Source organism: Theropithecus gelada, chromosome 5 (genome assembly GCF_003255815.1).
Source record: "Theropithecus gelada isolate Dixy chromosome 5, Tgel_1.0, whole genome shotgun sequence".
Taxonomy (NCBI): domain Eukaryota; kingdom Metazoa; phylum Chordata; class Mammalia; order Primates; family Cercopithecidae; genus Theropithecus; species Theropithecus gelada.
The window spans coordinates 61984343-62009761 of NC_037672.1; the positions used below are offsets into that span (position 1 = coordinate 61984343).

The 25419-nt window shown below is 36.6% G+C and overlaps 1 protein-coding gene across 4 annotated transcripts in view; it reads left to right on the plus strand.

Moving 5' to 3' along the window:
• The window catches only part of ANTXR2 (ANTXR cell adhesion molecule 2), a 155774-nt gene that overhangs the window by 58434 nt on the left and 71921 nt on the right, over positions 1 to 25419 (plus strand). For all 4 annotated transcript variants that reach the window (XM_025385226.1, XM_025385224.1, XM_025385225.1 and 1 more), the window contains one exon: positions 7040 to 7135. In XM_025385226.1, the coding sequence (XP_025241011.1) occupies positions 7040 to 7135 (96 nt within the window). The remainder of the gene's footprint in view (positions 1 to 7039; positions 7136 to 25419) is intronic.

Below are 25419 nucleotides of genomic sequence, written 5' to 3' on the forward strand. Positions count from 1 at the left end.
GAAGAATTTTCACTGTAGACATGTTCTGTAAGTGAGGCTAGCAGTGTCAAGCGGGTACTTGTAGCTATAGTTTCACATCTCAGTGAGTGATCAGTGCTGGAAGTAAAAATTTAAGTTTTACTTTTGCTGAGGTTGTAGGAAGGGGAGGGAAAATGGGAGAATTTAGAGTTAATGTCATTTTGAAGTGGGGAGGCATACATAGAGTCAAAGAAAAAAAATGCACTGGACAAAATTAAACAGGCAAGGAAGACATTATTCAAGACTGTTGCAAGAGGGAAGAGTGATTGAATTTAACTGTGATCAAACAAAAATCTGGAGAATTTTCAAAGCTGGGATGGTGGGAATTATAGGCCACCAGTATCTGCTAATTGACATTACCTAAAGGAAAAGTAAACTTTCTCCTACCTTCCTAATAGGAGGTAGTGGCAAAACTTGGAGCAAGGTGCCACTGATATTACGTTTCTCCCCTTCTACAGAGACCGTGTGATAGGGGCACTATCTCCCTTGATGATCTCAAAGGAATGGCTCCCAGGGCCTTGAGAAAGATAGTCTTCCAGGGTCTGTAAAACTGCTCAGAGTTAAAGGAGATTTAAATACCTTTCACTTTGGGAGGCCGAGACGGGCGGATCACGAGGTCAGGAGATCGAGACCATCCTGGCTAATACGGTGAAACCCCGTCTGTACTAAAAAATACAAAAAACTAGCGGGCGAGGTGGCGGGCGCCTGTAGTCCCAGCTACTCGGGAGGCTGAGGCAGGAGAATGGCGTAAACTCGGGAGGTGGAGTTTGCAGCGAGCTGAGATCCGGCCACTGCACTCCAGCCTGGGCGACAGAGCGAGACTCCGTCTCAAAAAACAAAAATAAATAAATTTAAAAAATAAATAATAATAATAATAAATGCCTTTCAAAAGGTAGAGAAATATTTTGTGATTAGAAGTTTTTATTTATTTATTTATTTATTTATTTATTTATTTATTTATTTATCTATTTTGAGACTGAGTCTTGCTCTGTTGCTAGGCTGGAGTGCAGTGGCGCGAGCTCGGCTCACTGCAATCTCCACCTCCTGAGTTCAAGCAATTCTCCTGCCTCAGCCTCCCGAATAGCTGGAATTACAGGTGTGTGCCACCACGCCCAGTTAATTTTTGTATTTTTAGTAGAGACGGGGTTTAACCATGTTGGCCAGGATGGTCTCAGTCTCCTGACCTCGTGATTTGCCTGCCTTGGCCTCCCAAAGTGCTGGGATCACAGGCGTGAGCCACTGCACCCGGTCACAAATTTTTAAAAGTAGATTCTTAAAGAAAAGGGAGATCCGAGACCCACAGTCAGAAGAAATCTGATTTGATTGAAGTTTAAAGTTTAATCAAACTGAATAAATAGGTAAGGCTCTCTTGGTGAATAGAGTAAGTGAAGAAATAAGAGAAAGAACTGCTCAAGACTTGGGAAGACCAGACACCGAATGAAGAAGACAAAGGAAGTTAGAATTCCAAGGTGAAGAGAGGGCACCAGTAGGTGCTTGGGAGAGGCCAAGGTGAGCCAGGGCTGAGAAAAAGTCCGAGGGGTCACCGGTGATCTCCCTGTGTCCGCCAAAGCTGATGACTTGAAGCCTTCTCTTCTCTGTGACTTTTATTATTCCTCTAGTTATTACAGGATAATAAATACTGTAGTTCACTTTTTCATGTTGACAGTAATTATAGGATAATTATTTTTTCTCCTTAGATTTAACCATTGCTTTGTATTTAACCTCAAATACCTGTTGCCTTTGGGAGTAATATTACCATTTCATAGATATGAAAAATGAGACTTGCGCTGATGAGATGCACCTGCTGATTTGTGCATGGAATAGCTATTGAAAATAGAAGAGTATAGTGGGTAATATTATGATAAATACCTGGGCCTTGGATTTAAATGATATTTAGTCTTTCGGTTGTATTTGCATATCATGAACAGGTGAAATGCCGTTAGTGATATTGCTCATTGTGAGGATAATGCTTTTTACTTGCTCAGGCATTTGAAAGCCAAACAAAGTAAAACACTATTATTCTAGTCATTGATTAGTCCTTGTTAAAATCCCACAAATAAAGAAGCTCTTCTGTCTGCTTCAGGAACATCCAGGGCTCAGTCCTGTTAAGGCCCTTAGGAACTGAGCTATGAGTTCCTGTTTGCTTCTGGGCCTTTCTTACCAGCCTTGAGATGTTGATGGCAGGGCTTATGCTGTGCTCATTGCCCGTCTCCCACCACTGGTCCTTAGACAGAGCAAGTGCTCCAAAATTATTCTGTAAATGAATGATTGAAAGTAACCATATATGTAGTTTAAAATGGGGAAACTAAGTTTTAGATGTAAGAGATTTAAGATTAGAGTCTGAGGGGGGTTTGTATTTAGACAATCCTTTATCTTCATCTCTCCTCAAAAGATCTTTAAAATGGATCTGTGCTTTTTTTTTTTTTTTTTTTTTTTTTTTTTTTTTTTTTTTTTTTTTTTTGAGACGGAGTCTCGCTCTGTCGCCCAGGCTGGAGTGCAATGGCCGGATCTCAGCTCACTGCAAGCTCCGCCTCCGGGGTTCACGCCATTCTCCTGCCCCAGCCTCCCGAGTAGCTGGGATTACAGGCACCTGCCACCACGCCCAGCTAGTTTTTTGTATTCTGCTTTTAAAAACATAATGGAGGCCGAGCGCGGTGGCTCAAGCCTGTAATCCCAGCACTTTGGGAGGCCGAGACGGGAGGATCACGAGGTCAGGAGATCAAGACCGTCCTGGCTAATATGGTGAAACCCCGTCTCTACTAAAAAAAAAACCAAAAAAGAAAAAACTAGCCGGGTGAGGTGGCGGGCGCCTGTAGTCCCGGCTACTCCGGAAGCTGAGGCAGGAGAAAGGCGTGAACCTGGGAGGCGGAACTTGCAGTCAGCCTAGATCGCGCCACTGCACTCCAGCCTGGGCGACAGAGCGAGACTCCGTCTCAAAAAAAAAAAAAAAAAAAAAAGATGATAATAATAATGGAAAGATGTCCTTTTTTTTTTTCTCTTGAAATCACTGATCTTCTGACTCTTTTGCAATAACGATACCAAGAACCTGTTTGCTGAGCAGGTATTAAGTGCCAGACGCTGTGCTCAGCACTGCTGTATATGTGCTAAATCCTTTATGGCTTCATTTAACACTCACAATCCAAGAGGAGGCTGTTCAGATTTTGTTAATTTTACAGATGAGAAAACTGGGGAACAGGAAGATACCTCCAATATTCAGTGCACATTTATCCAAATACATTAGAAGGTACTTCTTCTTATGTGGACCCAACCCTCAAAGAGGTACATGGCTTGATGAGTGCAACATCAGGTGATTTCAGTCCTTACTGTCCTTGCAAAAGGGATACTTGAAGCCTGGAGGCTCTAAAGGTTGTTACTTGCCCAGTTTTGCAGTCTGATAAATGCTAGAATTGAGAATTGAACCCACATCTGTCTCCCCTACCCCCTGACGGAACACTTCCACAGTCTGCCATTTTAAACCAGATTCTACATTGATTTATATAGGACAAAGGTTGGCAAATTTTTCCTGTAGAAGGCCAGATAGTAAACACATACTTAAGGCTTTGGGGGCCATACGGTCTCTGTCACAACTACTTAACTCTACCATTGTAGTGCAAAAGCAGCTATAGACATTATGTAAACGGCTGTGTTCAATAAAACTATGTACACTGACATTGGAATTTCTTGTAACATATTCTTCTTTTGATTTTTTTCAGCTTTATGTAATATTGTAAAAAAAAAAAAAGTTATTAGCTTGCTGGGGTCTTACCAAATAGATTGGCTGGATTTGACCCTTGTGCCATAGTTTCCTAATTCCTGATACCAAATATTCCAAAAAGAATCCAGTAAATGAAGTAATCATCTGTTTCATGACTCTATTTTCTTTCCCTAACTCTAAATTCATGAAACAAAATTGTGAAGGCCCATTTTCCCTGTTCTGTGTCTGCTTCATTGTAATGTGGCTGCTGGGAATTCACTATTTTCTAGATAGATTGCAGCAATAACAACTAATGCTCTTTTGAAACTTTCCAGTGATTCCTCTTTCCCATAGTTATGTTGCAAGGGCAGGAGTCACCCTGATTTGTTTTTAATACCTCTATGATTCTCTTCACTAGAATTTTAGTTATATTTGGCAGAATAAAGTTTTTTATTCTATAACTGGCTTTTAGTGAAGAAAAGGAAATTAGATGCAGATGACACGGGCCCTGAATACACCCATCCCAGACATCAGCTCAGTTAACTGGGTACAAATTCCGGCTTTCCCATTGTGTTTGTTTTGATAGCCAGAGCCACTATCAGAGCAAGAAAGATGTTAGTCATGAAAGAAAAACAGTTTCATTTTGCACAAAACTTTATAAACATATTGGGGAACGGTGGAACACACAGAATTCAGTCTTGTAATCAGATACCGTGTTGCAAACTATGGACTTAAGAGTCAGATGAAGAAGAGTATGAAACTAGATTTGACTACACATAGATCTGTATCATGAGCGAACCTGGAAGCTTCTCAGTTTTATATAGGCATGCCTCTCTTTAGAACTCAAAAAGTTCTAATAAATATTTACTACTCAAATGTCACTTTTCTTGAACAAGGTAGAAATGTTCTTAGCTTGCTAGCTGGAACTACAGGCACCTACCAACATGCCTGGCTAATTTTTTGTATTTTTAGTAGATACGGGGTTTCATCGTGTTAGCCAGGATGGTCTCAATCTCCTGACCTTGTGATCCGCCCACCTTAGCCTTTCAAAGCCCTGGGATTACAGGAGTGAGCCACCGCACCCGGCCATTTTAAATTTTTTAAAGACAAATCTTTGGAATCAGTTGATATGATAATATTGTAATAATAAATGTATATTTGTATCTGGAGGTGCATAATATTTTGTCAATGCTACTAATGAAGGCATTTTTTTAAGGGAAAAATCAAAAATTTTAAGTATCTATCAGGGCTAGCCCATCTACTTTATGTTCTGTCAGTGCAATTTTCTGATTTTCCTGTTCTTGGCACATGCATAGAAGAAACAAACTAACCACTAAATTTTTAGCAGTTTCATGGCCTCTAGTTGCATGTCCTTATTTCTGAACACGGGTGTGAATTCTAAGAAAAGGGGAAACCAAATGTTCATAGAGCCCTTTTGAAAGTTGCATAGCACAGCCAAATGGTGTGCCATTTCTATGAGTGCTGTGACTGGATCCTCATGTGGGAAAGGCCTGGTGAGAAATGTATTCCTTCTGTACATGGACAGTCAAGTTAGAGGCTGTCTTACATAAGACCATATTTTTGAAGGTGAGATCAAGATTTATACATTTGACAATATTTCTCCCATAGGGTACCACAGTTTTCCATGCGTTTCTGTGACATCCTTTTTCCGTTATATTCTTGTTTGCCTAGATTTTAAAGCTTAATGTGTTTATGCCTGTGGATGGTAGCATGACTTATTCATGAATATTTAGAATTTTGTAAAGAAAGATGCACTTTGGAATGTTCTTTCTAAGAACAGGCTACTTAGGTATTTGCCTGAAAATTTCTATAAAGTATTAGTAGTAATCTTTCTCTTTTGCTCTTTTTCTTTTCTTCCCTGAATTTTTTCTCTTAAAACACACACACACACACACACACACACACACACAAAACAAAACATTATTACTGAGGATCCTAGAGATTAGGCATTTGGGAGATATCTCTTATTCCCTTGGAAACTATCTCTACAGTAAAAGTTCAGTAAACATTCTTCTTTGTATCCATGTCTTTTGCTGTCTTTTTTCTTTAGAGTTCATTCTCTCAGTGAGTAGTTTTCTTTTCTTTTCTTTTCTTTCTTTTACTCTGTCTCTCAGGCTGGAGTGCAGTGGTGCAGTCTCGGCTCACGGCAACCTCCACCTCTCAGGTTCAAGCGATTCTCCTGCCTCAGTCTCCTTAGTAGCTGGGATTACAGGTGCCCGCCATCATGCCCAGCTAATTTTTATATTTTTAGTAGAGATGGGGTTTCACCATGTTGGCCAGGCTGTTCTTGAAGTCCTGACCTCACGATCTGCCTTCCTTGGCCTCCCAAAGTGCTGGCATTACAGGCGTGAGCCATCCTGCCTGGCCTCAGTAAGTAGTTTTTAAATGCCAGACATGGAGTATACAGTGCTAAGTGGGCTAGATGTAGCCCCTGACTTCCTAGAGCTTACAATAAATCATGGTAGAAAATATAAATTAAACAAATAATCACAAAATTCATAATTAATTCATTGCATTGCACTGTAATAAGCACTAAAGATTAAAGTATAGAGAAATGTGAGTTGTTTATTCAAAGGGGCATTTATAGTCAAAGGGTCCAAGGAAGACTTCCATGAAGTGACTTAATATGAATCCTGTAAAATGAGTACGTTGGTTTTATATGAAAGGGTTTAAGAACAGATCCCAGAGTAGGTGCCTTAAGGCTGGAGGAGCTTAGTAGTTAGGAAGGGAAAGAACCACTGTGGTTTTTGTGTAGGTCATATTTCAGCTGCAGTGAGAGAACATCTGATATATGAATGCAGGAGATTACATTCTTGCATTGATGTATATATACCATTTCCTGACAAGAACCATTGTTGGTTTGTCATCTACTTGATAATTTTTTAAATATTCATCTTATTATTTAACTACACGCAATTGATTGTGTTTCACTATCAAAAAGTCTGGGTGATTCTGCCTATGGATAATTATGCTTTGAACCAAAATAATCCTTACATGAAAGATAGGGACCAGTCTAATCCTGATTAGTGATTTTTTCCTACGTTCCTTTCAGATATATTTGTAAAGAGTCTGCAGCATTTTGAGAAAGTTTATTATTGCCTGTCACAACAACATAACATAAAACATAATATATATTAAATAGAAGATAAATTTGTAGAATTTCAAGAAATTAAAATAACAGTTAAAATCTAGTTTGACATTATACTTTCTGCATTATTTTCTGGTGTTTCCTTAAAATATATATACATTTGGAATTTGACCATAAGCTGTGCTGACTGCTTTGTTTTTGCTCTTTGCCTACTTTAGTCTAATGGGATCGCAGCCATCATTGTTATTTTGGTGTTACTGCTACTCCTGGGGATCGGTTTGATGTGGTGGTTTTGGCCCCTTTGCTGCAAAGTGGTGAGTAAGAAGGATTTGCAACTCTACTTAAAAAAAATTAGAAAGATGTAAAGTAAGATCTGAAATGTGAATAAATGCCATGTTACTCAATAACAGCAAAGTTTCAGTTTGCAAAATGAATTTTGTCTTCACTACTATAATAAATTCTAGAAAACATGCAGGTCAGTAAATATTTATTTTAAAAAATTCATCTAAAAAGCACTTTAAAATCAGGTTTGTAGGAAGAGGGGAGAGAAAAATAAGGGAGGTAGTTGGGATAAAGGATATTTTCCTTCAAGTACAAGAGAAATTCAAGTAAATTGATGTTTTATTTTTGGTTCATTGAGAGGAGCTGATAATTTGTCAGTTTTTTTAAGTGCTCATTAAATTATTCATTTCCTCTTTGAATGATCTGCCATTTCAGGACCTTCTCTGTTTGCTATTGAAAAATACTTGTTCAGAAATTAGTCATGCACAATTGTCAGCTAAACTGCTACTTTTGGAGTAATGACGAGGAGTTTCAGTTTGTGTCATTTTTGTGTGTTTGTATAAAGCCTGTGAAAGAATATGGGTGTATATCAGTTATCTATTGCTGCTGTAACAAATTGCCACACGTGTGTTGATTAAAAGCAACACAAATTTATTATCTAACAGCTGTCTAATCACAGCTTTCACATGAGTCTCACTGGGTTTACCTGGACTAAAAGGTGTTGGCAGGGATGTGTTTCTTTCTGAATGCTCTAGGGAAGAAGCCATTCCTTTGCCTTTTCCAGCTTCTATAGGCTACTCACATTCTTTGCCTCATACCCCCCTTTCCCCATCTGCAAAGCCAGATGTGTTGCATCTTTTCGACCATTTTTCTGTGGTCACATCTCCCTGTAACTCTGAACCCAGCTGGGAAAGGTCCTCCAGTTTTAAGGAACCATGGGATTAGGTTGGACGCACCTAGATAATCCAGGATCATGTCTCGTCTCAAGATCCTGAACCTTAATCACTTCTGCAAAATCCCTTTTGCCATCAAGATAACATATTCACAGTACCAGGTAATTAAGTTATGGACATGTTGGTTGGGGGGCATCATTCTACACATTTCAAGCAAACCAATTTAGATTGTTCAGGTTTCATAGAAAAAAATTATCTTAAGGAAGCCCTCTTCCAAATCATGCCTACTACTTATTTTGAGAATATTCCTTTTATTATAAGCACATTATGTAGAACTTAATATTCTGTAGCTCATGGTAATGTTTCACATAATACTGCAAGACTGCCTTTTCCTCCCTGCTCTCGTGTTTACTGACTGATTTCATCATCCTTGCAATTTCAGATGGGCTTTGTTTTAGCCCTGCATTTATTATTAGTTGTACTTCAGTTTGCTTTCATGAGGCAACTTTACAATTCTTTATCTCAGAGCAGTTGGCCCATGGAGGAGGCATACAATTAACTCAGATAACAGTAGAGACAAGAAGCATCCTGTCTCTTTGCTGAACTAATCAGTTTCCTGCCATAGCAATTTATGCTCAGTTTCCTGTTGTGATCTTGATTATCTAGTTATGGCTATTTTAGGGTGACTAGCATTCTTGAGTATCACATTAAAAAGCAAAAAGATGCCCTAATGTAATTTGTCTTCCTTGGTTTTTTAATTTAAAGTTTGCAGTGGTGCATTCCCGCCCCCCCCTTTTTTTTTTTAATCACTTTGCAGTTTCATTTAGTATTGACCAGAGGGCTCAGAAGTGTCAAAGTGTATGATTATTTTTTAATTTTTAAATTTTTTTATTATACTTTATGTTCTAGGGTACATGTGCACAATGTGCAGGTTTGTTACATATGTATACATGTGCCATGTTGGTGTGCTGCACCTAGTAACTTGTCATTTACATTAGGTATAACTCCTAATGCTATCCTTCCCCCTCCTCCCTCCCCACAATAGGCCCCAGTGTGTGATGTTTCCCTTCCTGTATCCAAGTGATCTCATTTTTCAATTCCCAGCTATGAGTGAGAACATGCGGTATTTGGTTTTCAGTTCTTGCGATGGTTTGCTGAGAATGATGGTTACGAGCTGCATCCATGTCCCTACAAAGGACATGAACTCATCCATTTTTATGGCTGCATAGTATTTCATGGTGTATATGTGCCACATTTTCTTAATCCACTCTGTCATTGATAGACATTTGGGTTGATTCCAAGTCTTTGCTATTGTGAGTAGTGCTGCAATAAACATACGTGTGCATGTGTCTTTATAGCAGCATGATTTATAATCCTTTGGGTATATCCCCAGTAATGGGATGGCTGGGTCAAATGGTATTTCTAGTTCTAGATCCTTGAGGAATCGCCACCCTGTTTTCCACAATGGTTTAACTAGTTTACAGTCCCACCAACAGTGTAAAAGTGTTTCTATTTCTTCACATCCTCGCCAGCACCTGTTGTTTCCTGCCTTTTTAATGATTGCCATTCTAACGGGTATGAGATGGTATCTCATTGTGGTTTGAATTTGCATTCCTCTGATGGTGAGTGATGATGAGCATTTCTTCATGTGTCTGTTGGCTGCATAAATGTCTTCTTTTGAGAAGTGTCTGTTCATATCCTTTGCCCACTTTTTGATGGGGTTGTTTGTTTTTTTCTTGTAAATTTGTTTGAGTTCTTTGTAGGTTCTGGAAATTAGCCCTTTGTCAGATGAGTAGATTGCAAAAATTTTCTCCCATTCTGTAGGTTGCCTGTTCACTCTGATGGTAGTTTCTTTTCCTGTGCAGAAGCTCTTTAGTTTAATTAGATCCCATTTGTCAATTTTTAAAAAAAGACATATGCAAAATGAAATATGCTCAAATATGGGTTTTGACCATCATTTTGGATATTAAGGAGAGGAACCAATCATCAGGTGACTAGATCAGAGACTAGGCACATGGGACTCTAAAGCCTTGGACTCTGCAGGTCTCAAATCATGGAGTTACTTTCTACAAGGTATAAAGGGGGCCCTTTAATGGTGGAGTATCAGGATGTCAGAAAGGCTTCCTATCCTCAGAAACATCCTGGATGTTTATTAATTTCCTGACCTTATTTAATAGAAGAGACCACCTTTATTTTACCCTTAGAAATATAGATTAAAAAGCAATTAGCCCTTATAAGTTCATATAAGTATGAACTTATATTTATACCTAGGTATAAGTGAATGATAGCAAATGTTTCCTAAAGTAGATTTTAAAGCAGGAAGAAAGGAGAGGTGAACTTCTGAATTTAGCCCTTGGTTAATATTGATTATGTAGTAGATGTCAGTACTGTGCTAGGAACTGGGGATACAAAAATGCTTATACTATGATATGGAAATTCACATTTTAATATGGAAACATAAAAATGTATGCAAATAGGTGTAAATGGAAGGTAATTGAAGTCCCAATAACGATGTGTGTAAAGAACCGTAGAAACGTAAAGGAGGAAGGGTTTGCCAAGACTACAGGGAACATTTCAGAGAAACCTGGTTGACCTGATGACCCCCAATTCAGTTCTGAGTCATGAATAAGATGTTGGCAGTTCTTGAAGGACATTTCAGATGAAGTACATGTGGAATCATCAGTTATTCTGATTGCTTTTAGAAGTGCTAGGCTGAGACCTACTGTGCTAGGTGAATGATGGTTTGGGTTTTGGCATGAACCCATTGGGGAGGACCTACTATGTCTTGTAATAGAAAGTCTGATCTCTTCCCAGGGATGATGAGAAGCTACTGGAGAGATTCGACCAATCTAATTACCTGAAAGAAACTTTGCTGGCTTCAGAGTAGTGCTAAAGTCTAGTCCTGACAAAAATTATTTAAGACTGTATCCAACTGAGTTCCATTAACAATGGAAATGGAAAGGCAGTGACAGATATTGCACCTTAAATATGGCCGGAACAAAGGACTTCTAACAGAGTATAGATAGCTGGAATCTTAAGCTGAAATTAAGTGAACTAGAGAAAAATGAAGACGTGATGTAAAAAGGAGATAGTGTGATGATAACCTTGTGGAAAAGGATCTTGAGTTTTCAGAGGGTATTATAGTACAATTGCAGGGTGTTTATCTTATTTTGTTCCTTTTAGATTATATATTTGTGCAATGCTGAAATTAGGATGTGACCATTTAAGTAATTCTTAGTAGTGTTAAATTATTGGTGATCAATTTGACTTTGACTGTCATTCCTAGCAATGAACTTTTTAGTAGAAAATGAAATTCATCTTTTTCAACATGGTGTTGGGCAAATGTCTTTTTGCTTGAATGGGTTTTAAGAACTAGTGGCAAATATTTAAATCTAATCTTTCAACTGAAACATGACTAAAGAACTTAAAATGTCTCTTCTTAAGCACATTTATGGTGTGTCAGCTGTCCACCTCTGTGAGCGTCATATGCTCAGGAGCTCTTATCGATACAGAGAACATGGAAAGAAAACTCCCTGAACAGAAGTCTCAATATCTGTCACATATTCTTCATCCAGTCATTTCATATTTTATAAAATGCCAAAATGTGAAATACTAAGTCATATTTTATAACATGACTGAATCATTCATCATCCAGAGTTTAAAATCTCATAGACCTCTAATCAACGAGTCAGTGATGCCAATGTTACTTGTATTTTAGACAGTGATTCTCAGGTCTTTTTTTCTTTGTTTCTGCCTCAAATAACAGCAAGTCTTTCAGAACAGTGGCTGCCAGGTCTCCAATGGTGGCAATTCTCCCAGAGAGGAAGGGGGTTGGGTTAGACTGAGGCAACTCCAGAGGTCATGCAGTTGGGAAGAGCCTCCTTCAACAAAGTGGGTAAAGATCCCTAAAGACATTCAGATCTTAATCCCTGGAACCTTGTAATGTTACCTGATATAGCAAAAGGGACTTTGAAGATGGGATTAAATTAAAAATCTTGACATTATTCAGGGTGATCTAGATGGGTCATAAATGAAATCCAAGACTTATAAAAGGGAGACAGAGGGAGATTAGACTATTGATGGAAAGAAGGCAATGTAACCATAGAGGCAGAGATTGGAGCAATGCAGCCATGAGCCAAGGAATGCTGGCAGTCACTAGAAGCTGGAAGAGGCAAGAAACAAATCCATCCCTAGAGACTGCAGGAGGAATCAGCTTTGTCAACACCTGATTTTTAACCCTGTAAGACTCACTTCAGACTCCAGACTTCCAGAAGTATTAAAAAAAATGTTTCTGTGGTTTTAAGACACTAAGTGTATGATAATTTGTTATAGCAGCAAGAAGAAACCTATGTATCTCTTGAATGTTTCTGATATTCCCCAGAGTTGGGGAATTTTTGTTTTCAGACAAACTCATTACAAAAAAGAAAAGAAAACAAAAACCCTGAACTTTTTATAGGGTACAAGCAATTGCAAAACGAGAGGCAATGAAATATTCTTCAAAATATTTGCAATGGTACCAAGGCTATTAAAACCAATATGCATCCTTTAAAATTAGAATAACACCTCTGTTTTGTAACTTCGAAGATAGTATGCATAATGCTTCATATACTGAATAGAATTTACTTACTATCTTAGAGCAACAAGGGATTTTTGGAAGAGACAAGTTTACAATTTTCAGAAGTGTCTCACGCATATATGTTATTAGAATCATTTGACGACAGAGATCCATGGACAGCTTTCTCGGGGTGAAATGATTTGCTAGAGGAGCCAGTACAGTTTTATTCATATTCAGATATTGAACTATTGAACCCCTTAAAAGCTAGAAATTGACCTTCACTCTATGAAGGAAAGCAAAAAGTTTGAACATTTGACTAATTACTGTGTCTGTGAAACTATGATATATACCTGGTTAGCTGTACCAGTTTTATATCAGGAAAAAGAAACATATCAAAGTCAGAAACATCCCTTCTATGATGTTTTATATTAAATTTTTAGCCAAAATTTTTATAACATTACCCTGTCAATTGAGCAAATGTTACCTTTTTGGTGATATTTAAGTAAAATTATAATTAGATAATGATTTATGTATTATTTGTTTAAAATCTCTCTCCCCTTATAGACTAATAATTTCATGAAGGCAGGTACTGTGTGTATTCTACCTATCATTGTAAACCAGGCATGTTGCATGGTGAATACTTATTATTGAATGCATCTTCTTGACTTATCCCAATTCTTAAAATTGAGAAAATTGATATTGCTTTACTTGGAAATCAAATTCAAAATAGAGTACCTTTTTGCTGGTTATAGTAAACCTGTCGATTATGGAGAAGTATTGTGCTTGAGAAAATTTATGATACAATCACTCTCGATATAATTTTCATTGACTTCATTTAAACTTTGTTCTGTATAATATATGTACAATGGGAAATGTGGCCTTTGTAATCATTTTTAGTAGGAACTAAGATACAACTACATAAGAATTTCTTAATTGTAATGAAACTCTGAAGTAGAAGCGGTTTAACTTTTGTCTAGTTGCTGCTACATATACCCCACAGGGATGTCTCACCTGAGAATCGTGAACTTACATGGAAAAAAAATACATCTTTCTTTTTCCTTCTAACTGCAATTCATCATTTTTTTCATTGATTAATTTTTTACCCTGCCCACAAAAATATTAACAGTTATGAAAACTGTCACCAGCAGCAATCACATGTATCCCATATCACATTTATAGTTGCTCAGATTTTTTTTTAAGAGTCAGGTTCTCTGTCACTCAGGCTGGAGTGCAGTGGCATGATCATAGCTCACTGCAGCCTAGAAATCCTGGGCTTAAGAAATTCTCCTATCTCAGCCTCAGCCTCCCAAGTAGCAGGGAATATAGGCATGCACCATGACTTGTGGCTACTGTTCAGGTGTCTTTGAAATGTGTTTTACAGGCATTGCTACTTTAAAACTATGATAGTTTCTAGATCTATTACAAGAGCTTATTGTTTAATGAGTTAATAAAGAAACATACATATTTCCATATCTCATATTTTTAAAAATAAATTTGAAAATTACATTTCAATATGATTGGGGTCCTTTAACTTAGGACCCTTTTAAATTCTAAGTTAAAATGCCTTTTAACTTAGAATAATGATTATGGGAACTGGTCCATAGATTCACCAGACTGCTAAGGACGATGTAGTAGTCCATTTTTACACTCCTATAAAGAACTGCCTGAAACTGGGTAATTTATAAAGAAAGCTTTAATTGACTTACAGTTCTGCGTAGCTGGAGAGGCCTCAGGAAACCTACAATCATGGCAGAAGGTGAAGAGGAATCAAAGACCTTCTTCAGGAAGAAGGAAAGAGAGGCCTAGTAAGAGCAGGGAAAACTGCCTCATTAAACATTCAGATCTCGTGAGAGCTCGCTCACTATCATGAGAACAGCATGGGGGAAACCACCCCCATGATTCAATCAGCTCTCACCCTGGTCCCTCCCTCAACATGTGGGGATTATAGGGATTACACTTCGAGATGAGATGTGGGTGGGGACACAGAGCCAAACCTTATCAAGGGGCATATAATAAAAAAGATTAAGGAAAAACTCCTGCCATAGAAGATCTGTTCAGACAAGATGCTTTTAATATGAGAATATTTTTAAATTTTAAATCTTTCAGTTCATACTAAAGACTGTTTTCAAGAATGACAGAGATGTGTTGTAATTTAAATGTTGCAGATAGGGTCCTCTGTGTGTCTGGGCTTTCCATACAAAAGTATAAATCTAAACCAATGATATGTGGAGACCTTTATCTAGTAAGCCTTATAAAAAAGGAGCCTTATGTACATTTGAATATTTAGGCACTACCATTAATGAATGATAGATTGTGTTCAGTTTTCAAACTGTTCCATGAAGGGAAAAGTTCTCATTTTTTTAAAAATTATGTCTTAACATCTGTTTAAGAGTCTGTATCCTGTTCATTGAGTATCCTTCCTTATATCCATCCTCTATAACTGCCTTTCTTTAACAAAGCCGTCATCAGCATCCTGTCTTTTTCCCTAGGTTAAAAAGACAGGAGGCATTAAAACAAAACTTATCCTGTTTTGAATTGTTAGTTACATCAGAAATTATGGGTGTTTTCATCATTGTTTAGATTAGAGGATATTTTGAGGTAAGAGCAAATTTGTTTTACTAATCAGGATAGGAGAAATGACAGTCCTATAGTTGCATAGTTTGGGGTAACCAGACAGTTCAGATGAATTACAGATGAGGTGGCAAACAAAGGCTTTCTGGAGTGTTGTCAATTAGATTGTGTTATACAGCTGCAAATAAATACCTGAATATGCTGAAAGTGACAAATATTCACTTGCTTTAGTGTCGTTGGCCAATGTTCTGAGCCTCAAGGGAAAATTGCAAATTCATTTTTCTTTAGTGCATTTAAGACATTACATAAAGATCTCATAAATTTTAATTTAAAAGACCATTTACAAATGGTCTTTTTTATATTTTTAAAGCCCAATTTGCCTATAAGTAAGTTGATCTCACGCTATGAGGGTATGTCTAGCTGGAACTCTATAGAATCATTTTCTTAGCCAGCAACAGCTGTGCTGTTCTTTTCTAAATAGTAATAATGCTGTACATTGCACTTGTTTTTTATTGTTGAGGAGGGCTCCTGGTACCTTTATTGAGGTACTTTGAGAGCAGCCTGATTTCTTTTTTGGAATGCACAATAAAATAGAAGTAATTTAAATTTTAATGTGCCTTCCTTATACCATTAATTAAAATGATTTATGTTTGGTTGCCTTCTTGAAATAGAGTGTGATGTTAGGTCTTACTGCTTTCATGGTGATGTTTTCCAACAGAGCATCTTTTACGAAATAGTATCAAACTCATCCTGGTCTCAGTTTATTTGCTTTGACAGAAGCACCTTTACTTAACTCCTGGCAGAATACACACTGTTCTTCTCAGTCCTCATTTAGCATTCTAAATTACATTTATTGTCCAGATTTCAGGCTACTTATTTACTTGTTCAAAGTAGAACTATTTGATCATTGATGAGTTTGTCAAGGAGGAAGAAAAAGCAGAGGAAGAGATAACTTGAATCTTATTTTGGTCAGGATGTTGAAGGCTAGATGTTGAAGTTAGATACTTTGTGGGATTCAGAAAAGCAGGACCTCGCAAGCAATAACATAAGAACTACGTGTTTACGTGTGTCAAAAGAAAGGCATTTTACTTCCTCTCTGATCTTATCAAAAAAAAAAAGGGAGAATGAAAGGAAGACCCCCATATATTTTAAACAAATTCTTGTAAATACTAAGAATGTTTCTCTATTGTCTAGGTCCCTAGGCACCTAGATGACATTGCTGATAAATTGGGCATTTTTTTGTCACTGGCAAAAATCAGTTCCGAAATACTACTTGGTCTACAGTCATTGTACAATATCTTTTTTTTAATCCAAGGCAATTCAATGTTGACAGTTCTTTTCACTCTTTTCTGAATATTGGAACATATGATTGCATCAAGCTGGCTGCAGGCTCCAGTGCTGACATTTTTTAGCGCAAAGAATGCCCATATCACTCGAACATTTGAAAAGTGTTAATGAGCAGATCAAAAGGACTGTTGCCTGAAGCAGCTAACTTTTTTTTTTTTTTTTTTAAGAAATCGGCTCTCTTCCAAACTGAAATCTTCATTCTAGCAGCTAAGTAGATGAGATGTAATCCTCCCTGATGATGATAATAACAAATGAAAAAAAAATTGGAGAAGAATCAAACTCTGCATATGGTTCATAAAGTGGTGAAAGTGTTTTCCAGAATCTTCAATACAGAGCTGAAGGATGCTAAGTGGAAAAAATTCTGGCAACTAGGCAATATTATGCCTTTTAAAATCTGCAAATTCTCATAAAATATGGTGCATATGAATACATTCTTTTCTGAAATGAATGTGTATTCTTGCACTATTTGATATAAGAATGGGATTCTCATGACTCTAGTTTTTAATGTATTTTTACTAACAGTAAATCTTTCTTTTCTCCTGAACTAGTTTTACTGAAATGTAGGAATGTCAGTTGAACACAGATTTTTGCCATTTTTGGCTTGTGAGCCAAATGGCTTCAGATTATTTTCACCCTTCTTTGTTACTCATGAGGTTGTGTGGCAGAGTGGAGAGAGGGAGCATTTTGAAACATCACAAGAAAACCATTTTGTTTTTCATCCCCAAATTTTTATGTGGGTGACAGTGGGCATATTAGCTAAATGTTATATCTATATAAAATGGTGATAAACTCTATCTTACATAGTTATTAAAAGTTTTAAATGTAACTATCTGTGTAATTATCTATCGTCTGTCTATCCATTCATTCATCCATCCATCCACCCATCCATTCATCCATCTGTATATCCATCCATCCATCCACCCATCCATCCATGCAAGTAAGTAAGAACTACTCAACAGATCATAGGCTTTTTCTTCTGCACCCTTTCCCTTTGCAAACTAAACCTTATTTTAAAAAGATGTCATATGGCAGAAGTTGAATTCAGAGTTTGGAGATAGGTGGACTTGGTCCTCGGTTTGAATCCTATTTCTGTGTTTTCTCTTTGTATGTATTTGGGCGAGTTATTGAAGTTAGAGCTTTCCTCTCCTTATATTTAAAATGAGGATAAACATAGTGATTACACAGAGTTATTATGAAAATAAGAGAACTATAGAGACAGCGTATGTGGCATCTGGCAGCACCAATAAAGGGTGGTTCTTGTTAATAGTGTTAACAACACACAGATGAGCCTTAGCTCTGGTTCAGTTTCTGAAGGTGCTGTTATTTGTTGGGATGGTGGTTGTGTCTCTTAATTTACCAGATCAAAATTTGATTTAGGTAGAGCTTTGAGGGCTTTGTTTTCATTATTAACAATGTAGAAAATATACTTGTCAGGACTTTATTTCACTTTAAATTTATAATAAGTCATGAATTATTCACACAAAAGAATAATGGCATGCTACTGAAAAGAACTCTAATGTTCTTTTCTGGAGTAAGGTGAATACAATTGCATATAGACATATGGCCGTATTTAACCATGGAAAGGCATAGAGACAAAAACCTGGTGGAAACATTGTAATATGTATTTTTTATCATTTTATAAGATTGTCATTTTGACAAGGACTTACAATTAATCCAATTTATTTCCCAGATGAAGAAACTTAGTATATTTCTATCTCCCCTTCTACAGTTGAGTTATCTGACTTTATTGATTGAGGAAAAAATTTAGTGCTTCATTTTCTTAGGGACTAGTAATACTTCGTTTCATGTAAATCTATCTGTTTATTATTTTTGTATATATTTCCTCAATATTTTACTTACACATTTGGAAACCAGCTATAATTTTTTGTGAACATTCTCAGTTCCATCAATTTCATTTTCAGTATATTTTTAGTACCTTCAGTATCTGCTGTGTGCAGAGCACTTTATTAGGCATGATGGCATGTGTAAATGTGGAGAAATGATTATTGCCATTAAGAAATTTGTAATTTTCAGTGATAATTTAAAAATGGCAAAATCAACATATAAACCCAAATTAATGAGGCATAAATGGTTCAACTGTGCAGCAACATATACTTTAAAAAGTTTTATGTCTTCTAGATGCAACAACAGGAAGTTAGTGGGCTACTCTGTGAAGGCTGGTTGGGATGTAACAGGAAAATGATCATTGTATTTGGGGGAAGCACCAGGATCATCAGGCTGGCTAGAGAGGAGGTGCATGCAGGGGGATGTTTGTAGGTACATGTTAGGCCTTAACTGTGGAGGGACTGACCCCATGCTGAGGCATTTTAACAATGAGAACAGAAAAACTGGCTCATGTTTATGTGCTGCAAAAGGGGCTTTGATACGTTATCTTGCAGTTTGTATTAGATAAAGGATCTCCAGTGAAGAGAAGGAATGTAAAGATGTCTCCCATGATACTATGTGAGTTTGACAACAGTGGTCATATGGGGATTTTAAATTGAAATTCAGTTTTCCCATATCATTGTTAAACTGGATGCTGTACAGGATAATGAATATGACATTTTAAATAAGGAAGAGTTATGGAGAGGGATGTTGAGTAATTCTCAGGAGGATGTAATACAGAACAGGGTTGGGGATACTATTTATGTCCTCAGAAATTTATATAACAGTGCAAGATGTACATGTAATAAGAAGAGTAAATTTGAAGTCCTCACGATGAAATGAAAATGAGTTCAGATATATTATTCTCAGACTTAGTGGAATGGAAGGATGTACCTTGATCTTTTTCTAGTGAGAGAACTCCAGAGAGTAGTTTATGGAAATTCACAAAACTAAGAGTGGAAGCATTACTTGTAAGGCCTTTCCAAGAAAATTTAGTAATTTATTGATTCAAATTGTGAACACTGGGACTATTTATTCATTTTTTTTTTTTACCAGGAAATGGTGGATTAAGCTTCTGTTAGAAGAATATTGACCTGGCTACATAGGTTAAAATGGGGAATCAGTTGGAGATAGAGAAATAAGTTAGATGTCTAATTTAACTACAAGTAGAGCATTTAGTCATTGATGCAAAATGGCTATGGTAATTACAACCATCAATAAATTTTGTGAATATAATTAAAATTCTTAGAATGGGGTGGTGAGAAAAGATGGGGATGCATCTCCTTTGTCTGAGCACCATTCATTTATTTCTAATGGCTCAGCCATACTTAAAATGTTATCAGTTCTAGAAACCACACTTAGAAATATTGATCAAATCAATATGTGCTAAAAAAAATTAAAAAATAAAAAATAAATTAAAAAAAAAAAAACTGACCAAGATAACCAGATAACTCAGAACTATCTCATGAGAAATGTTTGATATATTTAGGTTCCAGATTGGTAGACTCAATAGATACATGGTAACTATCCCAGCATTCAAAAATAGGAACTGGTCTCCTCTGAAAGAAAGAGTGCGCGCGCGCGCGCGCGTGTGTGTGTGTGTGTGTGTGTGTGTGTATGTATGTGTGTGTGTGTGGTGTATTGCCAGACTCTAGGATCAAGATTAAAGACTGGAAACTACAGAGTGGGAAGTGCTTTGGCTTCATTTGGAGGAATAACTTTCAAATGATGTGGGTTTCTTGCCAATGGACTGAATTGCTTTGTAAGGTAGAGGATTTCTCTTTATTGCAGTAATTCAAACATAGTTAGACTACAACTTGGTGGAAGTTTTCAGAGTATTGAAGTTTTGATTGTGTATGCATTGGAGGAGTTGAAACAATGTTGTACTAGATACATTTAAGGTACAAAGAATCTTGAGAATATGCTTTTAGGAGTGACCAGGGAAGATGAAAAGAATCCCTTCTGCCGGGCGCGGTGGCTCAAGCCTGTAATCCCAGCACTTTGGGAGGCCGAGACGGGCCGATCACGAGGTCAGGAGATCGAGACCATCCTGGCTAACACGGTGAAACCCCGTCTCTACTAAAAAATACAAAAAACTAGCCGGGCGAGGTGGCGGGCACCTGTAGTCCCAGCTACTCGGGAGGCTGAGGCAGGAGAATGGTGCAAATCCGGGAGGCGGAGCTTGCAGTGAGCTGAGATCCGGCCACTGCGCTCCAGCCTGGGCGAGAGAGCGAGACTCGTCTCACAAAAAAAAAAAAAAAAAAAAAAAGAATCCCTTCTTCCTTTGTCCTTCCCTCTGCAGTCCATCTCTTCCTTCCCTTTCTTCTTTTTCACTCTCTCAATTTGTTTCTTCCTCTCTTCTCTCCCTTTCTTCCTGCCCTTTTCCCTCTCTTCCTAATTTCCCTTTCTTCATTCTTCCCTCTCTTTCTTTGTCCCTTCCTCCCTCCTCTTCTCTCCCCTTCTCACTTCTTTCCTTTTCCTCTCTTCTTAACTTTCCTTACTTCCTTGAAGGTCTAATTTGTGCTAGACATTCTATTAAATACTAGAAAGGTAGTGAGGAGCAAAGCAGATGTAACACCTGTTCCCGTGCAACTGACTATTTCTTTGTAGATAAAATTAATAAACTTACCCCTTTTTTGGTAGATAAAATAATAAACTTGGATAAATTCTAGGAGAGAACAATGCATCTGTGCATATCAAGAGAATCATATATGCTTTGGGAAAATAGGGAGAATTCATCAGGGAGAAAGGAAGGTGGGGGATATTTCAAAGAATGTATTGGGCATGGAAATGGTTTGGTAAAGTCATTAGAAGGGAGAAAAGAGATTATGGATTATGCCAACTTTTTGAAGCTGCAACTGAAAAAAGTTACTCACTTGAACGGAACAGGGAAGATTGGAAGGAGTGTTAGCTTTTAAATGAAGATGGTTAGGGTAGCTTTGATTTTGTTATAAAATGCTAGCAGATTTGGTTTTCATTAATTGTTTTGGACATGCAAGTTCATAGTCATATGACATGCTTTCTTTTTTTATAGAATAAATATATCTGCAGTTGGATGAACTTATTTTGTTTTATTATTGTATTATTTTAAATCTTAATTCTCTACTGGCATTTATTTCTGGGCTAATTATAAAAAGTCATAAAGTTTTATCTTTCACGATTACCAAAATCTACTGGAATTTTGTGATTATTGAAAAAATAAAATTGAATTAAATACAAGAATTAAATAGAAATAATGGCTTTTTTGTAACGTTCAAAGGGAGATTCAGTCAAATTTAATTACTATCTAGTTGTATCTGTATTTTCGTCATTATTGTCTGTGTATTTTTTCCCTGAGGTTTGAATCTAAACTAAAATTTAGATGAGGAGAATATTATACACACAGAAAATTATGGGTCAGTTCTCTAAACATTATCAATAACATCAGTAAAACCCTTTCACTATGGAAAATATCAAATATTTATGAAGACGGAGACTAATATACATACCCACAAAAATTAAAAATTAAACAAAATTTAAAAAACTAAGATAATGAACTTCCCACTGAGTCCTCATCACTCAGCTTCAATGATTCTCAACTTATTGTCAGTTTTTGTTTCAATTTTTATTTTAGATTCAAGGGTACATGTACAGGTTTGTTACAGGGGTGAATTATGTGTTGCTGGTGTTTTGTGTACAAATGATTTCATCACCCTGGTAGTGAGCATAGTACCTGATGGGTAGTTTTTCGACCCTCACCTTTTTACTAAGTCTTCACTTCAAGTAGGCCATGATGTCTATTGCTCCCATCTTTCTGTCAATTTGTACTCAGTGTGCAGCTTCCACTTGTAAGAAATACATGTGGTATTTGGTTTTCTGTTTCTGTGCTAATTCTCTGAGGATAATGGCCTCCAGCTGCATCCATGTTGCTGCCAATGATATGATTTCATTTTTTTAAAAAATAGCTGTTTAGTATTCACTGGTGTATCTGTATCACTTTTTTTTTTTTTTTTTAAGCCAGTCTATCGTTGATGGGCATCTAGGTTGATTCCATGTCTTTGCTATTGTGAATAGTGTTGTGATGAACATACAAGTGCCTGTGTCTTTGGTAGAATGATTTATATTCCTTTGGGAATATACCCAATAATGGGATTGCTGGATTAAATGTAGTTCTGCTTTAAGTTCTCTGAGAAATCTTCAAACTGCTTTCCACAATGGCTGAACTAATTTATATTCTCACTAGCAGTGTATAAACATTCCCCATTCTCTACAGCCTTGCTAACTCCTGTTTTTTTGTTTTTTTGTTTTTTTTCCTTTTTAGTAACAGCTATTCTGACTGGTGTGAAGTGGTATCTTGTTGTGGTTTTGATTTGCATTTCTCTAATGATTAGCAATATTAAGCATTTTTTAAATAAGCTTGTTGGCCATGTATATGTCTTCTTTTCAGAAGTGCCTGTTCGTGTCCCTTGCCCATTTTTTTAAATGAGGTTGTTTGTTTTTTGCTTTTTGATTTAACTTCCTTACAGATTCTGGATATTAGACCTTTATTGGATGCATAGTTTCAAATATTTTCTCTCATTCGGTAGATTATCTGTTTACTCTGTTGACACTTTCTTTTGCCCTACAGAAGCTTTTCAGTTTAATTAGGCCCTACTTGTTTATTTTTGCTTTTGCTGCCATTGCTTTTGGAAACTTCATCATGAAATCTTTGCCAAAGCCTATGTCCAGAATGGTATTTCCTAGGTTTTCTTTTAGAGTTTTAGGTTTTATATTTAAGTCTTTAATTCATTTTGAGCTGGTTTTTATGTATAGTGAAAAGAAGGGGTTTAGTTTCGATCTTCCACATATAGCTAGCCAGTTATGCCAGAATCAGTTACTGAAGAGGGAGTTCTTTCCCCATTCCTTGTTATTGTCAACTTTGTTGAAGATCAGATGGTTGTAGGTGTGTGGTTTTATTTCTGGGTTATCTAACCTTTTCTATTGGTCTACAGGTCTGTTTTTGTACCTGTACCATGCTGCTTTGGTGTACTCTAGCCTTGTAGCATAGTTTGAAGACAGGTAGTGTGATGCCTCCTGCTTTTTTCTTTTTGCTTAGAATAGCTTTGGCTATTCAGGTTCTTTTCTGGTTCCATATGAATTTTATAATAGTTTTCTCTAATTCTCTGAAAAATGATGTTGATATTTTGATAGAAATAGCATTGAATCTGTAAATTGCTTTGGGCAATATGGCTATTTTAACAATATTTATTCTTCCTATTCATGAGCATAGAATGCTTTTTCATTTGTTTTTGTTGTCTCTGATTACTTTCAGCAGAGTTTTGTAATTCTCATTGATAGATCTTTTGCCTCCCTGGTTAGCTGTATTCCAAGGTTTTTTTAAATTTCTTTTTCTTTTTTTGACTGTTGTAATTGAATTCTTGATTTGGCTCTCAGCATGGACATTATTGATGTACAGCTATACTACTGATTTTTGGACACTTGATTTGTATTCTGAAAGGTTAGTGAAGTTGTTTATCAGGTTCAGGAACTTTTTGAAATAATATTTAGGTTTTTCTAAATATTGAATCATATTATCAGTGAAGAGGGATAATTTTGACTTCTTATTTTCCTATTTGGATGCCTGTTATTTCTTTCTGTTACCTGATTTCTCTGGCTAGGACTTCCAGGACTACACTGAATAGAAGTGGTGAGAGTGGGCATCCTTGTCTTATTCTATTTCTTAAGAGAAATGCTTCCATCTTTTGTCTGTTTAATAATAATGTTGACTTTGGGTTTATCATAGATGGTTCTTACTATTTTGAGGTATGTTATTTGATGCCTAGTTTGTTGAGAATTTTAACATGAAGGGATGTGGAATTTTATTGAAAGTCTTTTCTGAGTCTATTGAGATGATCACGTGGCTTTTGTTTTTAGTTCTGTTCGTGTGATGAATCATATTTATTGATTTACATGTGTTGAGCCAACTTTGCATGCCAGGGATAAAGCCTGTTGGATCATGGTGGATTAACTTTTTGATACACTGCTGGATTTGGTTTGCTAGTATTTTGTTGAGGACTTTTGTGTCTATGTTCATCAGGCATATAGGTCTGAAGTTTTCTTTTTTCATTATCTCTCTGACAGTTTTTGGTATCAGAATGTTGTTAGCCTTATGGAGTGAGTTATGGAGGTGTCCCTTCTCCTCAATTTTTTGGAATAGTTTTGGTAGGATTGGTACCAGGCCTTCTCTATGTGTCTGGTAGAATTCAGCCACGAATCTGTCCTGTTAGGGCATTTTCTGGATTTTTTTAAATTACTGATCAAGTTTCAGAACTTGTAATTGGTCTGTTCAGGATAAATATTTCTTTGTTATTCAATAATCAGAAGTGTATGGTTTTAGGAATTTACCCATTTTTTTCTAGATTTTTTAGTTTGTGTGCATAAAGGTATTCATAATAGTGTTTGAGAGTTCTTGTATTTCTGTGGGATCTGTAATGTCCCCTTTGTCATTTCTGATTATGCTTATTTGGATCTTCTCTTTTTTCTTTATTGATATAGTTAGTGGTTTATCAATCTTATTTTTTGAAAGAATCAAATTTTGATTTTGCTGATCTTTTTTACAGATTTCATATCTCAGTTTCCTTCAGTTCAGCTCTGATTTTGGTTTTCTTTTCTTCTGCTAGCTTTGGGGTTGGTTTACTCATGGTTTCCTAGTTGCTCTAGGTGTGATGTTAGCTTGTTAATTTGAGATCTTTCTAACTTCCTCATGTAGGCATTTAACACCATAAACTTTTCTCTGAAAACTGCTTTAGCTGTGTCCCAGAGATTCTGGGATGTTGAATCTTTGTTTTTATTGATTTCAAAGAATTTTAAAATTTCTCCCTTAATTCCACTCTTTGCCTGAAAGTCATTTAGGAGCAAGTTTGTTTAATTTCCCTGTAATTGCATGGTTTTGAGAACTCTTCTTGGTATTGATTTCTATTTCTATTGTACTGTGTTCTGAGAGTGTGATTGGTATGACTTTGTTGTTTTTAAGTTTGTTGAGAATTGCTTCACAGCCAAGCATGTGGTCGATCTTAGAATAGGTGCCATACGCAGATGAGAAGAATGT